The sequence below is a fragment of the Prenolepis imparis genome, unplaced genomic scaffold (assembly GCF_030444845.1).
Source record: "Prenolepis imparis isolate NDT839.2.m4 unplaced genomic scaffold, iyPreImpa1.0 SCAF_13, whole genome shotgun sequence".
Taxonomy (NCBI): domain Eukaryota; kingdom Metazoa; phylum Arthropoda; class Insecta; order Hymenoptera; family Formicidae; genus Prenolepis; species Prenolepis imparis.
Window position 1 is genome coordinate 7849926 of NW_028141171.1, and position 14854 is coordinate 7864779.

Sequence of the window (14854 nt, forward strand, 5' to 3'; positions counted from 1 at the left end):
AATTTCCAATTTGTCGCGCATAAAAATGAAGGAGAAATCTAATTATGTACTTTTATATTCGTTTATAGCGGAAATTCTACAAGAAATGTAACGTAATTATAAGTGTAATTATATCTGACGGAAAAACATTTTTCCTTGTGAAATAAGAACGGAATTATATATTCAGACGATTGATTTGCATTGAACGCGGAACGAGAAATCTATCTTTATCACATTATGTATTTAGTTTTTCAATTGACACAATCATTGCAAGAGTCGAAAATAACAGGCGTTTTTTATTATTTATTTCATACCTTCTATTTGAAACACAAAGTTACTCAATTTTGGGAAAACTCAATAGCGTTGAAAAGCTTCAAGCTTCAAATAAAATAAGAATTTTGTAATTGTATTAATTGAGTTGTTAAGACTTCGTACGTTTGTGTGTGTATATGTATAGAGAGAATGATAAAATCTTATTATTAAAACTTATTAAATAGAATGTACATCTAACGGGATATATATTATGAATAATATTTCATCGGTCTATAGAATTGTGTTAGAATTTTGAACAATTTAATTAAGTAAAAATCTCAAAGTAATGCTTAATATTTTTTAAGAAAGCTAATTTGTGAAAAATCTTAAACTTTTTTGTCAGTAACTTAAAAATTAATCGGTGTCTTCATTTATGTACAAATAAAAAGCAATGCGAAAAATTTGAGATACACGGTATGTATGCAAAGAATCTAGCATGCCAGAAATCTACCATGGCCTAAAGTCTGGATCAGCTCGAAGAGACTGAACTTGACCTGTTACTATGAATTAAAGATGAAGAGAGAATTTCACCTTCTATAATTTTCTCTGCCATTCTAAAATTCTTCGATCTTGAATTGCAGAGAAGTCTTTCGAATCTTGAAAATTTTATTTTTCTTTTATTTCTTAGTCGTGCCTGGATATTTTCTGTATTGTTTTACAAATTTCTAATTGCTCCTTTCTCTATAGGAGTTATCTGACATTCTGTTTGTTCCCCAATTTGTAACAATTATTTGAATACTGTTTATTTTTTTTGCTTCGTTTGCTTTAATTGCATCGCTTTAATTTTTACGCATGACCGAAAAAAATCTCAAGTATCATCTCGGTTAAACTCACTTTTCATGGTCAGTTAAATTCCAGTGCTCCAGCTCCGGTATAGTGCACCAATATTCGGCGGGCACGAGGGTGATAAAGAACTGTGCGAAGTATAAAAAAGCGTAAACGATCGTGAAGGGTAAGAGTAGAATAAACAGGAACAACTGGTATTTGCTCGCTTCGCCAACATATGGTAGGATGTCGTCGAAGGTCTCGATCTTCGGGGGACCATTGCCCTCCTCAACTTTCGTGGACCCGGCCATGACCGTCGTCTGAAAGATGACAAGAATGTGCTCACGGTCTCCCTCTTTCTCTCTCTTTCTTTCGTCTTAAACAGATTTATCGCAACTAAATATTATTAAAGATCGTCGAATATGTATAGCGATTTGTATAAAAATATTTGCCGGAATACGAGAAATGTTGTCACTCAGGAATTACGACAAGATAATATATATCGAGACAAAACACTGATCGGTATTATTCGGATAATAAGAGTAAATTTGCATTCTTTTTCAGATGATAATGAGTGAAGGAAATAAATGAACAAAAGACCGTGATGTGGAAACAATATTTGGTCATTTAACTAATTGCATAAGCGTTAACTAAGCATTTAACTAAGCGTTAAATGATTAAATGGAATATTGAAACAATGACTACGAGGTCTATAGAAAAGGAGAATTATCTGGTTGTTAAGTAACAAACAGTTCGATATATAAAGAAGTGGACATGAAGTCACGTAGTTTTGACGCAATACTGAAACAAGTACATGTTACAACAGAAAATAACAGAAAATGAAACGATATATGTATATTCTACAGCATTTCCTATTCATAAAATTTCGTTATTTTTGATATGATTTATTATCTGATTTTCGTCCAGAGTAGAAATGTTAAGCTCTATATTATATTCAAACTTGCAAACTACAAACAAAATCCCAGAATTAATCGAGTTTATTTTTTCTCCTTTTTGAGTTATAAATTAGAATATTCTGAAAATAATGAGTGACTTGAAATATTTTTCATTCGTAAATTTTGAAATTTTTTTCTGACGACAATGTGCGGAAATTGCTATTTCACGTAAATTTATAGGCGCAAATAATACTACGATGCATACTTGTTGTAAGAAACCGTAATGCATAATCAGAATTGCTGAATTTTATGAGATTTTTTAAAAAATTGAAACGGTATTGCATGAATGACACCGCATTTTAATGCAGTACATAAGTAATTACATTAAGAATATATCATTCTTGATGTGATACGTAATGAAAAAGAAGGCGTATTATATAAAGTTATCGTCGTTAATAATGCTATCAAATATTCATAAAACGCGATATGAATTTACAGGAATTAATTTTAATATAAATACATTTCAGCACCTTAGAATATAATCAAACAAAAGAAAGATATATTATTTAAATCGTATAGACACAATTTTAGACGCAACCCATTGTTAACATGTTAATAATCCGTTCTTTATTTATCTTAATGTATCCCATATTAACTTGCTTTGTTCGTTAAATCGACATTTGTCTCGTTTCGGATGATCTATCAACCATAAATATTTCATCATTGACATAATATTTCTTTATTGTAATATAAAAAATTTTATTCATAAGCTACTAATTTGAATAATCGACTTTTCAATTAAGTAATTAAAAAAAGAAACACAATTATTTAACTATTACGTGAAAGCATTAAATATAACAAGGTGATAAAACATAAAAATAATACTAAGGAAAAAAGATATGATAGCATTTACATTAATTATCAGCCTTTTTATCGCATATCTTTAGTTATATTGCTATTAATAGTTCGACAATTATCAATACGAGGCTATTATTTGAAATGATTAAAAAGCTATTTGTAACTTGATATAAGCGTAAACAACAAAAGAAATCTCATAAAACTATTTTTCATCTTATATGCACAATAATAAAAACTGACGAATAAAATCACTTAAAAATCAAAGAATGGAGAATCTTTACCTGTTAATCTTTCTCGTGCGAGGTACAATGTAGAAACTCACAGGAAGATGTGATATTCACCCAAAGGGAATGAATAATCCACACAATAAATAGAATTTCACAAAAGAGAACTATATATATATAAAAGTATAAAGAAGGAATAAAAGAAAAAAATATAGTCCAAACGCGCGATAATTGTCGTTCACAGATCGAGATCTATCGCGTTGCTCGTGTATGTATAAAAAAAAAGCGCGAACTTTTTCGATTTTCGGTAACACGCCGCCGATCTTTCGAACGCACACGCACTACATCATCGTTTCATAAGGCGCGTGAACTGTCGGCCGTGCAACCGATTGGAGGGGCTTTATATTCTTCCACCTAGACAGAAAACCGCACTCTTCCCCACTTTGATATGCGGCGAAGTCGGTAGATCGTACAAACGCGGACGGACGAACAGTGCGACCTGTTGCCGGCGCTCTGACGTCGAAATGAGTCGCTTTTTCCAAGTGACGTCATTGGAGAACGCGCGTAAACGGGGATTTCACACACATGGGGAAATCAATTTTACGCACGGGGGAGCGCAGCCTTTTCTCCGTTTTGCCTCTATTCCGCGAACGTCATTCCGGCACGCGGGTTTCCTCCGCGACTTTCCGCGTCAACGTGACGCGGATAAGTGCACCTATGACGTAAAGAACAGATGGAAAAGGGTGCGAAGTCCCGAGGGTGCGGTCACTCGCGCGCGCGGATAAATCTTCACTAAAATCCAAGGGATATCGAATCCTAACACTCGCTAAGAGAAATCAAAATACCTATATATATATAACATATTTTCGGATAAATCGATAAAATATCTAAAATCATTAAAACTTCATTAAAATCATTAAAAAATCATTAAAATTTTAGAGATCACTAAAAGATTATCGCCCATGAATAATAACTCACTAATAATCAATCAATAATAACTTAATGCGAGAGTGATTTAATAAATATATAGAATACAATTTATTAATATTACTGACAACTTTTAGTTGGGAAAAATGTAAAAATATCTTAATTGAATCTTCGCTCAAGTGTTTTGACAGATTTCAATATCTTGGGTAAATAAAAAGATTATACAGATTGGCGAGAGGCACACTGATATAAAATAGAGCTTAGATATTACTCAAATAGTATAATATAGATGAGATTGAAAAACGATTAAGTGTCTAAATAATCATATAAAAAATTGATTATATATCGAACAATCCAATTTCAATGATGAATAGTAACACTTGTTCAATCGAATCAATTAGGCTTCAATAATTTATTTAGGCCAATGCAATTTACACATTTGTATGCTTCGCGTCACATTTCTTTCTTTTGTTTATTACGCAAGTTTTATCGCATTTTAAATTTAAACTAAATATGTATAGCAATCAATGAGTCAGGTATAAATTAAAATCAAAAGATTACGAATCTTCGCGAAAAGACAGGAAAGAAGGCATCAAAGTGTTTACATGAATCATGAAGAAACTTGCCATTTGTAAAACATAATTGTGTCAAATTTCCACTTGTTATATGATTACCAGCGTGTATACAAAAGATGTTTTCAAAAGCTCATAATGCAGTAATTTATGAACGTTAATTATATCTAAGCTGAGAAAATTTGCGCCATGCAGAGATGCAGCGATAGTATATACATGTATAATGTCAAATCAGTCGAATTGTGATAGTCACCGCAATCGAGAATCTGTCTGCAGAAGAGTTATCTTTGAATAATGAGAAACGTAATTCCACGATCAATATGAGTTAAGTCTTTCGCAATCGAAAAACACAGCCTCCGTGTCACGTCAGCGATAAACTTTCATTAATACCTGAAACTTGTTTGTATACTTCTTTTTTTCTCCTTTATTTTATAATCTTTCAGAATCGGGTTTTCAAAAGCAAAGCAAAATCTCATTTTAAATAAAAAGAATGCAAATGTTTGTATAAATCAAGTATTAAAGATTCGGGATAATATATCTCGCGGACGAAACGATCACGAATTACTCTCTCCAATTAGAAATCAATAAAATGACGTATTACGGAAGATAAACAATACTAAACAACGACGATCAGCGACGATTGTTTTCGATAACGATGCGTCGCGAGTTTACCTGTGCTCCAAACGCGAAGACGACCTTGATCGGAGACGTAGGGAAAACCCAAGAGACCGGTATAGAACAGCGGTTCGGGCGAAATATCAGAGGAGATGCCGAGAAAGACGTCGAAAGGTAAGGCCGGACTACGATTCGAGAAACCGGTTGATGAACGCGAATGACGTTGGAAGAGCCCGTATTCTCAAGAGAAGGAATGCCCGAGCGTCGGTTTTGCGAGATGAAGGAAAATGAGCGAGATTCTCCATTCGCGCACGTGGAAAAATTCGAAGAACCGCAGCGAATGTTCGCGTAATGTCAATGCGGCCATTGCTGGAGAATGCAGATTCTTTTATTTTTTATTTCTTTCTCGAAATGTCATTGCGCGCGTATGTCGACACTTAATGCTCTCGACTTTGCGCGACTTGTTTCATTATTACGTAAAGGCTCGAATCACTTATTGTGCCTTGGAACCAATGCCTTAATAATAAGGAAATTAATGAGAAATATATTTGTAATTTTAAGAAATAAATATTTTGATATTTATAGCTATAAAGTATCCCTTCATGCACAAGATATCACGCGAATCGTAACATTGATTGTGGAAAAACATTTGTTATCAGCCATAATTATTGAAATTCGAAAGTGACTATCTATTTCGGAACGGAAGCAGAGCCAAATGAAAATTACAAACATGCCACACATTCCTATATAATGCGCGATATAATTTATAAAACATACTTTCTTTTAAAATTAAAAGACATGCATGGCGTATCAAGTTTTTCTCATTTGTATTCTTACATTAATTATTAAATTGTGATTAGCATTTTAAAAGTTTTTTCAAAATAAGTATTTAATTTAATGTAAAAGCTGAAGATATCACAGTCATTTAAATTCAATTAATGTCCAAATTTATCGATTAAAAAAGAGAAAGAGCAGAGAAAGCAGCGACACTCCAAATAAAATTTTACTTTAATAAATCTCTCAATTAGAATAATAAAAGCAGCATTACGTAAGCAATGATAGCGGAACAAAAATTAAATTGACTTATATATCAATGACAATTAAATATTTGGCCCCATCGTAAATAATGCCAAAACGATTTAACTTTAACTGACACTATCAATGATTTATGCTTCCTATAATTGCCTCGAGAATGTTGCGTTAACAATTTCTTGCATGGCAATGTCCTTGCGACTCGCGAAATAATTGCAATAATTACATAAAATGTCTATATCTAATTAATTGCCGGAAAGAATATAAAGATAGCATGTGGAACTACTTAAAAGTATTAAGTAACAATAGTATTACGATGCGTATCGAGAGCATATAGGTATCGAAAAAATCTCAAAACTTTCATTCAGGCGATTCAGATTAGAATCACTTGTTAAAGAATCGTTATAATGGATCTAGATATAATTCTAAAGATTATATTTATAATTTAGTTTACCTTTATATTTTTTTAATACGATGAGATGTAACATTTGTATACGATAACGCAAATCGCAACACTTATTATCGTGAAAAGTAGCAAAAGTTGGAAATATAAAGTTAATTATTCTTTCGCTTCTCGAATTCATCATAACACATAAGTCAAGTGTTCTTTATAAAATCGAATAATTTATCATGTGTAATACTTCAGTCAAGTGTGCTTTACGAAAACAAAGACAACCGGCTCACTCATTTTCCTCCATCGAGAAAGGAATTCGCTCGCGGACTTCCGCGAACTTATGAATCGACTCTAACCGCAAGGACGTAAGAGTTACAAGGTAACTCAAGACAGTTTTTTATCAGGTCGAGTTCAAGTGCACCAATCGAGATGACGGTGATCCTTAATGGCTCGAATATGAGGAACGCAGTGCACTCGAGTAATCTCGCGGTTACTTAATGATACCGAGTTTTGGATTCCGAACATATCAATAAACTGGCGCAAAGTAACAAGATGTATAACGTTATTCTTGTTCTCGCTTATCTTTAGAAACAATTATTTTTACCATTCCAACAAAAAACGAGAAATTTTACATTTTAAGAAAATATTAGAACAATTTATTACTACATAATAATAATAATAATAATAAATATTAATAATAATAGATAATAAAAACTCTATTATAATAATAACAGATATTTAAAAAATCTATTATTAAAATATTTTTCGCGCGATTATAATAAAATATTTTCTGCGATGTTCTTTTCGTCTTGCTAGATAAACAACGATTTTTCATTCTAATGTATTTTTCTGTTTGCTTTCGTGATTAAAAATGGTTCGTGCATAAAGATTTAAAAAATATAAAAAGCGTTTTTACGAGCGATGTTTACTTTAATGTCTTTTTCGATTATTATCGTTTCATTAAACAGTATTTCTTTCATAACTGACAAGTCTTTGACCTATCGATATATTTTATCAGTAAATCATCATTTATTGATTATATTATCCATTAATAAAAAAAAATGTTCAACTTTCTAACTTCATGCTCTTGATTTTAGTAAATAAACTACTGTAATTTAACGATAAATGATTCTACATTAGATTAACGTTTTACAAGCGGACAAAATTCGCAATTGTTAGTAAGGCCACAGTTTTAATTTTATAAAAATATTAACATATCGCCAGTAAAAACAAAATCAGATCGAGGTTAACTATAAATCATATAAGATTTCTATGTAATTTATTTTCTTATCTATTAACTCATTTTATTTACTTATTTACGTGAATTGCGAAATTACGCATCTTATTCTTATCATGAATAAAATGACTATATGTACTGCTATATCTTGTTAAGCTTATTTGTGTTTCCTAAAGAGAGAGAATACATCTCAAAACGTTTCTACATACAATTAAAGATAAAAATACATTTTGAAAGCACAAATAATGCTCGATGAAGATAACGTTAATTGCAACCACTTGTGAATCAAAGATTTGATCGAGATCTACGCGCATAATTTATGACGATAAAGTATGGTAGTTTCTGATTATCAATTTGTTCAGCAGTACTTTTGACCTAGGCTATTGCGGGAAAAGCAATTAACAACCAGATAAGTAAACCGTAATTTATTAGCGGATTTAGATAGCAGCAATACGTGAGGATGCTTTGTGGCAAGGAATATAGAACGGCAATTAACTTCACTCAGGCATATATTAAAAGATTCCATCGGATGAAGATGGATATTCGTAACAGTTCATTAATAAATATCAAAAATATTGATTAATATAATGAATGGCAAATATAATTCGTCGCAGACAAAATTATATCTGGCAGCAAATTTCTTTTAACACAGATGCTAGAAACAAAATTAAAAATAATTTCATGACATTAATTAAATGATGTTAATTAAATTATTATAGAATAACTTATTCTCCATTAATCTCCTTTTTAATTCGACAATTTCCTAATAAAATTACAATTCAAGAGCTCGAAATCACTTATTGTCAGTCGCAATTATTTCGATTCATTGTAGCTTTACAAGTCATGGCGTAAGTCGTGAATAACAAAAAACTTTAGGCTATACAAAAAAAAAATCAGAAATAGTAGTGCAACAAAGTACGGATACATTAACATTTTCGCATATTAAACTCAATGCCGTTCGTATAAAGACGTGCGATCCTTTATAAGAGGACTTTTTTGCCAGATATCTATAGGAAACGTCATCGAATCACAACTTCCGTGCTGTGCATAGAAGAGCCTTAATGATACATGCTCGCATTTAACAATATAACTGCCGCATTTGTGGAATTTATATTCTCGATTATATAAATAAATTATACAATTTTATATATGCTAGAATTTTTCGAGATAGGACGCGCGCGTTAACGACGTGACCACCTATTTTCGAATACAGAATATGCAAAATCGACTGCAGCAACGAAAATAGGAACCTCGTTGATCGAATGTGGCCTCCAGAGAGTAAATTATACAACAAATTTCATACTCCATACTATTCATGTATCTACCAAGATTTCAAGAATTTCCGATCTGACTTAATTAATCATCGAGCACTCTAATTGACACGTGCTCCGCGATATTTAACATCGCAGTTTCTTCTTAGCGTCACGCCACGTTTTGCTAAAAACGCGATTGTTTCCCATTACTAAGTTCGATAAAGTATGATAAATTTGCCTCATTGCATAAAATATCTATATATCAAATAGCAAGCGAAAAAGGACGGATATTACCTTTGAGACAATCTAAAGAGCGTCTTTTGCATTTCTCGCTGGCCAATCGCCATCACTAAGATAGAGCTCTTCATCTCTACAAATCAATAATCGCGAGGATTATTTTCTTATTTTTAGCGTGACAGGCGTTTCCACGTGACCTAATCTAATCCTCGCTCCTACTCTTTTAGTTCGTCCTCCTTTAGGAAGTCCTTGAAAATGTCAATGCGGTCACACTCGACTGGTTTACTCGATAGTACACAGAATCTACTTGCTTTAAAAAAAAAAAAAAAAACTGAAATCGATTGTTTCATCGCTAGTACCGCCGAGAATCGATGTGAATCATAGCTGCTTTTAGTATCCTATTTCTTCTTTAATATTTCAGACTATAATCATAGATTTATATCTTTATATATGATTTATAATAAAATAAACGAATGAAAACGTGATACGATGTTATAGAAGAAAAGAAGCGCGTTGATAATTTATTCATTATTATTTAATAGCTATCTAAATAATTAACATTTTTGAGGATTCAAGTTTCAATTTCGTCATAAAAAAATGCGCGTATTATTATATTATTTCATCTACGATGAAACATACATTTTGAGAGATATTTTAGTTTCGATTTTTTGCTTGTTTTTTTGTAAAAATCAGATTTACATAAATATCTGCGCAGTCATTAATCATTACTTGTCACCGTTCCTTACGAACACTTTAAAGCTTAGTCCCGACTTCTGTTGCCAATCAGGCCATCGCTCTCTCGTAAAGCCGCGGATTCCTCGGCCATTTCGTGCCATTGCATTCAAATGAATTCAAATGCAACATAAATAATTCATCAAGTAGCCCGTCAAGGGCAAGAATCGTGTATCGTGGAAACGTGATTCGCGACGCGAGAATACGTCGGAGCCGAGAGACGATAGTGACTCATTATCATCTTGATAAATAGCTAATCGATAACTCGAATGCTCATCAGCCTTTTCGCGACGAAGCTTGAGAAGAGATTCGCGTCGAGAAGTTTTGGAGAAGATCGGAATCATCGTCGATTCAATATGCATTATACGAAATTATGCGCGAATAAAATTATTCGCCCTTTCTCCTCCTTTCTTAATATTTCAAATTTATATCTCGCAACATAACCGATGTACGGAAATGAATGAAGGGCACGAATAATATCTTCCGCTCCGTTACGCGTACGGGATGACCGTCAATTAAAATTAATAATGACGAGAGAGAGAGAGAGAGAGAGAGAGAGAGAGAGAGAGAGAGATCGCAGCGCAATTTTGTTGCTAATGAGAGAGAGATATCAATCAACTGCTCTCCGCCACCGCGGAGTCTCTAGTTTCGTCATTTCGTATTTGAATTCCAATTCTTTCCGACAACAAATGGCGAATTGTATTTACGCGCCGTATATCGAATAAACAAATTCACCTTGCACTGTGTCATAGATGGATTTCGATAAAAATCGCACACAGCTCTATATAAACATAACACGATGAACTCGGATTTCTCGATCTAGGTGCAGTTGCCACCGTTTCAAGAATCACGAATTGATCGAATTTTAAGGAAGAAAAATTTTCTCAAATCTGCGAATCTCTCTTTCTCTCGTTCCTTCAGCATTATATTCGACCAGAGATAACAAGATTTTCAATTAACAAGAGAATTTCTTGTATTCTGTGTTTAATTAGTAGATGATTACTGATTATAATGTGCATTCTGTAATCTCACTTCTCGTAGTCAATTTCTACCTCAAAAGTGGAAAAAGCTACTGCGAGTGAATCAAACGTTTAAACAGTAATTTATCATTCATCTCTGGTTCATCATTTTTGTAATCTTTCTCCCAATTGCTGCGGTATAACAAGTTATTTGAAATTTATGTAATAGATCCAGATCGATTGCACACCTGTGATAGATAAAAAACGAGAGAACCTCGCCTATCGCACGAAGCGAGTTACAGGCCAGTTTCCGCGGACACACCTCTTCGCGATTTCGTCATCCCGTCCCATAATCGACATAAGATTGAATAAGCTTCGCATAATTTATCACATTATGCAATTCTCACGTAAAAAAAAGTCGTTAGCTCGGCGAAGGCGTGTGCATAGCCACGAGCAAATTGCGGTTTCGATGTTTCACGATTATTATTGACGGCCGATCGAATCTTCTCTCCTCGCACGAGAGAGATTTCAACAAATATTAAAATGACGCAAATGTAATTAATTTCGACTCCTGTTTATCCTGTTCACGCATCATTAAAACGCGTAGTCAAGAAACCGCGGATTTCTCAGAAATTGGCGCAAATTATGCGCAAAAATTAATCGTCATTTCTATATATAAATCTCTCTAACAGCTGACAATTAATAAACCTAATAGAAACGAAATTTCTTTTCGAAAGAATCAAAGTTTAAATTGTAGTCTAGATATATAAAGATCAAAGTTTTGATCTAGATAAGATAATACAAGGGGTGTCTCACTCACCAAAAATTTGTACATGTATTGCAAATTATCGGGAATTCCAAGTAATTCCATGTAATGCGCCGTGTAATCATAAGTAATGCGACGGAATTACGTGTAATACTAAACAATATAAAGTAAAAAATTCCATGTAATATTATGCAATATAAGATTATATAAAGTAATTCCATGTAATGCTAAAGTAATTCCATGTAAATCTAAAGTAATTCGATGTGTTTGTTTATAATTTTTTGTTTTACAAATACAGTAAGTAATATATAGAGTATCTTGCAGTTTTTTCCAATTAAATATTCCTCTTTATTTACTAAAATAAACACTATTTAGAAGTTTTGCAAAATGTCAGAATATTATAGGATATGTAATAACATTTTATAAAATTTTATGTATCGTTTCTGATTTCATCGAAAATAATATCAACTCTTTTCAAATAAAATACAATATATTCAAATGTTAGTACTAAAACTTTAATTTAGTAAAGAAAAATGCAATTAAAATGGAGAAAGATATTAAGAGAAATAAATTTATAAGATATTATTAATTATGTAATCGATATACATATTATGCAACAAATTCAAAATTAATATTTTTTATCATACAAATATTTTTTTAGTTGAAACACCCAAATTAAGATATCCCTATATGTATAATATTTAATATATAACAAGACGTTTCCGATTATAAATAAAAATAAATGAAAAAAAATTATTTTAAACTGTGACTAAAAAATTCAAAAATTTTTAAAAAGTCAACTAAAAACATTTTTAATAAAAATTTATTTATATGTTTATATTAAATTTTTATTTCTTTTATACGAATTTAAACACAAAATACAAACTTTTAATACTGATCTGATCAATTATTAATGATTTTATAAATTATAATATTTTGTTATACATATATTTGTATAGAGTTGTGTTTACATATATATATTTTAGTTAGGTAGCATGTTATATAGGTAGGTCTATATATTAGTTAGCTTATATATTATACATTTTTATTACATAGTTAGTCATTACAGAGTTAGTCATTATATATTTTCTTTAGTTCTTTGTATTTTTTTTCAATTAATTTTTTTTATATAGTCTTCTGTCTCTTCCTCGCGTGATGGAAAAAGAGGCAAATAAAAAAAAGAAGCGAGAACGCGTACATGTGCACTACTACCGAAGCACTGAGTGCATATGTACGCAGTACATACAAGAATAAACTTTGATTTTACACACACACACAAACACATACAAAACTTATTTTATTAAATTAAAAAAATTATTTTTCTGCGATTATTACCCCTATTTATCTGAAATATTAATAAATAATCATAAATTTGACTCTTAAAAAAATTGTAAATCAATGCGAAGTAATACGTAATGCGAAATAATACGACGTAATGCGAAGTAATGTGAAGTAATGCGTAAGTAATTCCAGAAAAAATGTACATGTATTGCCACAGTGAGACACCCCTTGAGATAATATATTCCCGCAAAGATTTGAGAGATTAAAATTAATGATGTTTACGATTAAAATCGATATCTTCGCTCACATCACGATGATTCAATTATAACAAATGCGATAATAATAATAACTGTAAAAACACGTGTTACAACGTTAACACGTGAACATCGCGTACGATATAAATGATGAACTATACATCGTCGGTAATCTCAATTATCTTGCTATTATAATATTCTCATGGCCAACGCATTGCCGATAAACAAAATTATCTTGGAGCACGTGGCCGCGACGTATCTGGAACATCTGATCGATTACTTTTCGTATAATTTTTTTCCGCCATAATTTTTTTGGCGCCGCGGTATTTTCAATCAGACGGATGGAACGGATGGACGCTGAATAGGACGCTGAATAGAACGCTGAATAGAACTTTTGCGACAAAAAGCTGCGGAATCATCAGGCTACAAAAAAATCAGGCCATGAAAAACACCTGAATAATTAACATTGGACCGTTCTTTTGTTTGGTACACTATCGCGTCAAAAACCTGCTCGTTCGTATACGCGAATACACGAATCTTCCCGTAATCGCGGGTTTGATTCAAGATTAATCAACGATATTGATCTGATTTGGACCGTAACGCAAATGTACACGATCTGATATTCGAAAAGATTGTCTTTATTTATTTCGCTTTATTTATATTTAATCCTGCTATATCTAATATACATATATATGTATATATATTCACATATGTATACTCACAGAAGGGATTAGATATATAAAAATTATATATGCTACAATAGATATAGAATTTTCCGACACTTTCAAACAGTTGATCAATTCATAAATTATCCATTTCGTAAATTTTTAATGCAATATGTATGAATAGAGGTAGTTTATGTAAAATACCTCTTGATAATTAATAGTTGTACGTATCTAATTAGAATCTTGAACAATCAATCTGGCCTTACATCATTTTCTCGGAAGATCATGTTATACGTTATCATTGTGGTAACAGATACACATAATTTTATCGCATAATAGAATATTCCGCATGAAGGAACAGGAAAGAGATTTTTTTTGTGATTAGCGATTATATCGAAATCACGAAAACATATTGCTGCAATCAATGACTCGTGCAAATTGACTCGCAAATTCTGTTTAAAATGCAAGAAAAATATCGCGCGCCAATTAATGATAAATAATTGTTTTTTTAATTTTGATATATTCTATGACATTTATGACTATTGCGCAATAACTGTATAACTGGCAGTAAAGGAGAAAAAACGGCAGCTCGTCGAGTTCTGAATTACAAAACCGACCCGTATAAGGAATAATGCAAATGCAATTCTTAGCGAGGTTGTGAAATATTTGCTCTCTACGAAACCAGAGCGAAGCGTAAACACGACGATAAAGAGCTGATGATAAGTACGCTTAAAGATAGTTGACTCGACAAGAAGCCGGTGCTATTATTACAAGAAATTTTTTGTTTTACTTATACTTTCCGTGAGAATGTAATTATCAGCGGACACCCTTAATTCCTCTCGCGAATTGCGATGTGATATAACGTAAACACCGTACTATTATAAGAATCAAGAAAG

General features: G+C 32.0%; 2 protein-coding genes across 8 annotated transcripts in view; one reads left to right on the forward strand and one right to left on the reverse strand.

Moving 5' to 3' along the window:
• The window catches only part of LOC145944529 (carcinine transporter), a 34005-nt gene that overhangs the window by 4818 nt on the left and 14333 nt on the right, over positions 1-14854 (reverse strand). For 2 of the 6 annotated variants that reach the window (XM_083052896.1, XM_083052897.1), the window contains one exon: positions 1126-1376. The exons of 1 other annotated variant lie outside the window; for it this stretch is intronic. In XM_083052896.1, coding sequence (XP_082909022.1) covers positions 1126-1367 — 242 coding nt within the window. In that variant the 5' untranslated portion in view covers positions 1368-1376. Of the gene's footprint in view, positions 1-1125; positions 1433-3091; positions 3517-5205; positions 5301-14854 lie in introns of those variants that run through there. 3 more of the 6 variants (XM_083052900.1, XM_083052898.1, XM_083052895.1) reach the window with 3 other exon arrangements.
• The window catches only part of LOC145944537 (glutathione S-transferase-like), a 28105-nt gene continuing 17611 nt past the window's right edge, over positions 4361-14854 (forward strand). For both annotated transcript variants that reach the window (XM_083052919.1, XM_083052920.1), the window contains exon 1: positions 4361-5322. In XM_083052919.1, the coding sequence (XP_082909045.1) occupies positions 5189-5322 (134 nt within the window). In that variant the 5' untranslated portion in view covers positions 4361-5188. The remainder of the gene's footprint in view (positions 5323-14854) is intronic.